General features: G+C 37.2%; 1 protein-coding gene across 1 annotated transcript; it reads left to right on the forward strand.

Moving 5' to 3' along the window:
• Nucleotides 1-1,791: 1,791 nt before the first annotated feature.
• Nucleotides 1,792-3,651, forward strand: LOC110899245 (xyloglucan 6-xylosyltransferase 2). The gene has a single exon (XM_022146131.2). It carries the CDS (start codon nucleotides 2,077-2,079, stop codon nucleotides 3,463-3,465), a length of 1,389 nt encoding a protein of 462 aa, XP_022001823.1. The 5' UTR covers nucleotides 1,792-2,076; the 3' UTR covers nucleotides 3,466-3,651.
• Nucleotides 3,652-3,988: the final 337 nt, after the last annotated feature.

Consider the following 3,988-nt stretch of genomic DNA (forward strand, 5'->3'; position numbering starts at 1 on the left):
TATATGTTATGTTTGATTATTAAATCTAACTTATAATAAAAAACTCTAAATAATGTCACATGGCATTCTCTTCTTCAAGCTCAAAAATTTTATTTATATTTGTTTAATAAATTTCTTTTAATATTAATATTAATTAATAACCAATATATAGATATTACTTATTTTTATCCCAAGTTTTTCGTTTCGTTCTAAATTTTGTGAGTTAATGCACCGAAACGTACGTATGGGTTTCAACATTTTTTCGTATATTTTTTTCCCCGTTTGACTGTCCCGTCGTGTCACATCTATTTTTCTGCGTATGACAAGTTCGTCCAACACGCGGGTCCTGGATGGACTTAGTTATTTTTTTCAATGTTTACGTTTCGGTTTAATTTCTCAGCAACGAGCGTGCGTGATTCAAAGATTTTACGTCTGTTTTTCGCTCGGTGTTATTTTTTCCCGTTTTTATTTATTTTGTTTTTACGAGCTTTTCTGGTGTTGGTGATCGCTGACAATGGTATAATATTGCTACTACTTAACACAGTTTTATGACAACCGCTGCAACGCAGGGGCTTAATACTAGTTAATAATAAAGTCAAAATGAGTTGTAAAGAAAATAGTTAAATAGTTATATATAAAGCCATCAAAAACATTCAATTAGTATATCTTTTTAAATTACTACAACAAATACCTTTTTCAAATCATATGGAATACATTAATTATTTTTTAAAATGAAATGAAATACACAAAGAATTTATGAGATAATTTGAAGTTGAACCAACCCTTCTTGAGTTGTTTTATAAAATTGTGTTTTAAAATCTTAAAAAAGGAACTTATTAATGTATTATTATAATTTTTCGTAACAAAAAATGCTTTTCATTGAATACAGATTCTATGTGCACACACATACGTAGATGTACATGTATACACACACACATATACAATTGCATTCATTATTTGATTTCATTTCGAATGAAATAAATGTCAAAATCAAATTGAATAATGGGTGTACGAAACCATCTTGATGAACTCGCCAAAACAAAACGTATACCAATATACATGTTTGAAAAAATTAGTCGATAGGAAACACAATTAAAATAAACATGATGAATTAAGCGACACAAATTGACATAACACAAAATTAAATTGGAAGAATCGAAAATAGGTCTTGAAAAAGCTCCAAATCAGAGCATCCAGATGCAAACCATAAATTCCCAACCTAAATTATTTGAAAATTTGTTTATCTAAAATATCAGATATCTGAGATTTCATATTCGGATTTGGATATCCGAATTATCTGAAATACTTAAAGTATTATGTTCAACTATTTGTGAGGTATAAATTATGACTCATAGGTTATTCAAGTTATTTTATCAATTTTATATTTTTCTTTTCAGTTGGATTCTTCTCACGCCGTCTTAGACTCCGAGTGTCCCTCATCAATCTTCATCCTCATGTCGACACAAAATTTAAATTCTGAGCTTTAACTATTTAAACCATACAAAGTTAGAATTTAGACTTCCATTTTACCATCCAATTCGTATCCAGAAATTCGGATACAGATTCTAACCCTAACATCAATTATCTGAAATGTTCGAATGTCCAAATTTAAACACCCCTAGTCTACATGTTATTATCCTGTCGACCCATACACAACCCAAACCGTTAACCCTAACCTAGTCCAACCACCATTTTCCTAGTATACTTAAAGTGTCACTTGTGCAAAAGTTCAAGGACCATTAGTCCATTAGTATAACATACTTTTCTTAATGATCCCAGCCAGATACCAACTGTACCATCACCAGCCAGATACCAACTGTACCATCACCATCTCTCCCCACCGACATTTCTAATTCTATGAATCCCACGTAACCCTAATCAATTCAACAAAATCAATTCAACAAATTGTAACCTAAAACCCTAAATTCAAATCCCCAATTCAATCAATCCTGCTAAAATCCCCAAAAATATCTCTGATTAATCATCAAATTCTTACCTTCCCATCAATCAGAATCCTACCAAACGATCAATTTCCAAAAATTAGCATTCGTCCGATTCAATTTCTCACCAAAAACCCTAAACCGGGTCGGGTAAACCATGCTGGATCGTATACTCGGGCCACGCCGTACGCGCCAATTCCACCGTCTCCTCCACAAAAGCAAGGTCACACTCCTCTGTCTAGTCCTCACAATCGTCGTCCTACGTGGCAACCTCGGCGCCGGAAAGTTCGGTACACCGGAGCAGGACTTCAAAGACATCCGAGACACCTTCTACCAGTACCGAACCAAGCGGTCCGAGCCGCGGCGAGTCCTCGAAGAGTTACACGCCTCAACCGATCAAACAACGTCGTCATCCGGTTCGACCAGCACGACCAGTTATGCTGAGTTTGATATAAACATGTTGTTTGTAGACGAGGATGAAGTTGATGTGAATAATGACAATAATGGGCCGTACAGTATTGGGCCCAAGATATCAGACTGGGATGAGCAGAGAGCTGATTGGTTGAAACAAAACCCTGGGTTTAGTAATTATGTGAATAATAATATTAATAAGCCTAGGGTTTTATTGGTGACTGGATCATCACCTAAACCTTGTGAGAATCCTGTTGGGGATCATTATTTGTTGAAGAGTATTAAGAACAAGATTGATTATTGTAGATTACATGGGATTGAGATATTTTATAATATGGCGTTACTGGATGCGGAAATGGCCGGTTTCTGGGCGAAATTGCCGTTGATTAGGAAGTTGTTGTTGAGTCATCCGGAAGTGGAGTTTTTGTGGTGGATGGATAGTGATGCGATGTTTACGGATATGGCGTTTGAGGTGCCGTGGGAGAGGTATAAGGATCGGAACTTGGTGATGCACGGGTGGGATGAGATGGTTTACGATGAGAAGAATTGGATCGGGTTGAATACGGGGAGTTTTTTGTTGAGGAATGGTCAATGGGCGTTGGATTTGATTGACGTTTGGGCTCCGATGGGGCCGAAAGGGAAGGTTAGGGATGAAGCGGGGAAGTTGTTGACGAGAGAGCTTAAGGATCGGCCGGTTTTTGAAGCGGATGATCAGTCGGCGATGGTTTGGATATTGGCGTCGCAGAAGGAGAGATGGGCGGATAAGGTTTATTTGGAGAATCATTATTATTTACACGGGTATTGGGGTATTTTGGTTGATCGGTATGAGGAGATGATCGCGAGTTACCATCCTGGGTTTGGTGACCATAGGTGGCCGCTCGTTACTCATTTTGTCGGGTGCAAACCTTGTGGGAAGTTCGGTGATTACCCTGTTGAAAGATGTTTGAAACAGATGGATCGTGCGTTTAATTTTGGGGATAATCAGATTTTGCAGATGTATGGGTTTACTCATAAGTCACTTGCTAGCAGGAGGGTGAAACGAATTAGGAATGATGGTAGTAATCCTCTTGAAGTGAAGGATGAGCTCGGTTTGCTCCACCCTGTATATAAAGCTGTTAAGGTATCGTCGTCTTGAAATAAACACGTTAGGAAGGAGAATTAGTTGGTTGTTTTCACTTGCGAATTGGTATTGCGGTCTACATTATTTTGTATCGTTCTTTTATTCGTTGGATGTCATAGCTTGTTGATTGTATTGAATTTTTTCTTGTTATTAGCCAGTTTATATGGAAAGGAAACAAAAAGCTTGAGCCTACTTTTGTTACTGATTTACTGTCTAGAAACTATAGCTTGTTCTTTGTAAGCATTATAAAATTAGTTGGCTTGCATCATACATCATGTTTGTTAAATCAGAGAACATGGTTGATCATGGAGTCAACTTAAGTAAGATCTTGATTCACTTGCAATGATGGTTGACCTGGCTATAAACTCGGATGAGATCTCGATTCGATTGTGTGTGGATCTTAAAGTACCTACGGATGGTGGTTAATAGCGGTTTTCGCCTATGACAACAACATTGGAACGATGCTACGCCGAAGTAGTGGTGTTTATAAACTGTTTAGACCGGCTCTACTGCCCAAATCGAAGTAAGTCTGCTGGTT

Source organism: Helianthus annuus, chromosome 13, assembly GCF_002127325.2.
Source record: "Helianthus annuus cultivar XRQ/B chromosome 13, HanXRQr2.0-SUNRISE, whole genome shotgun sequence".
Lineage (NCBI taxonomy): Eukaryota > Viridiplantae > Streptophyta > Magnoliopsida > Asterales > Asteraceae > Helianthus > Helianthus annuus.

Excerpts from the sequence above, each read along its gene's own strand:
- LOC110899245 (XM_022146131.2), top strand. The coding sequence starts at position 2,077 with ATGCTGGATCGTATACTCGGGCCACGCCGTACGCGCCAATTCCACCGT.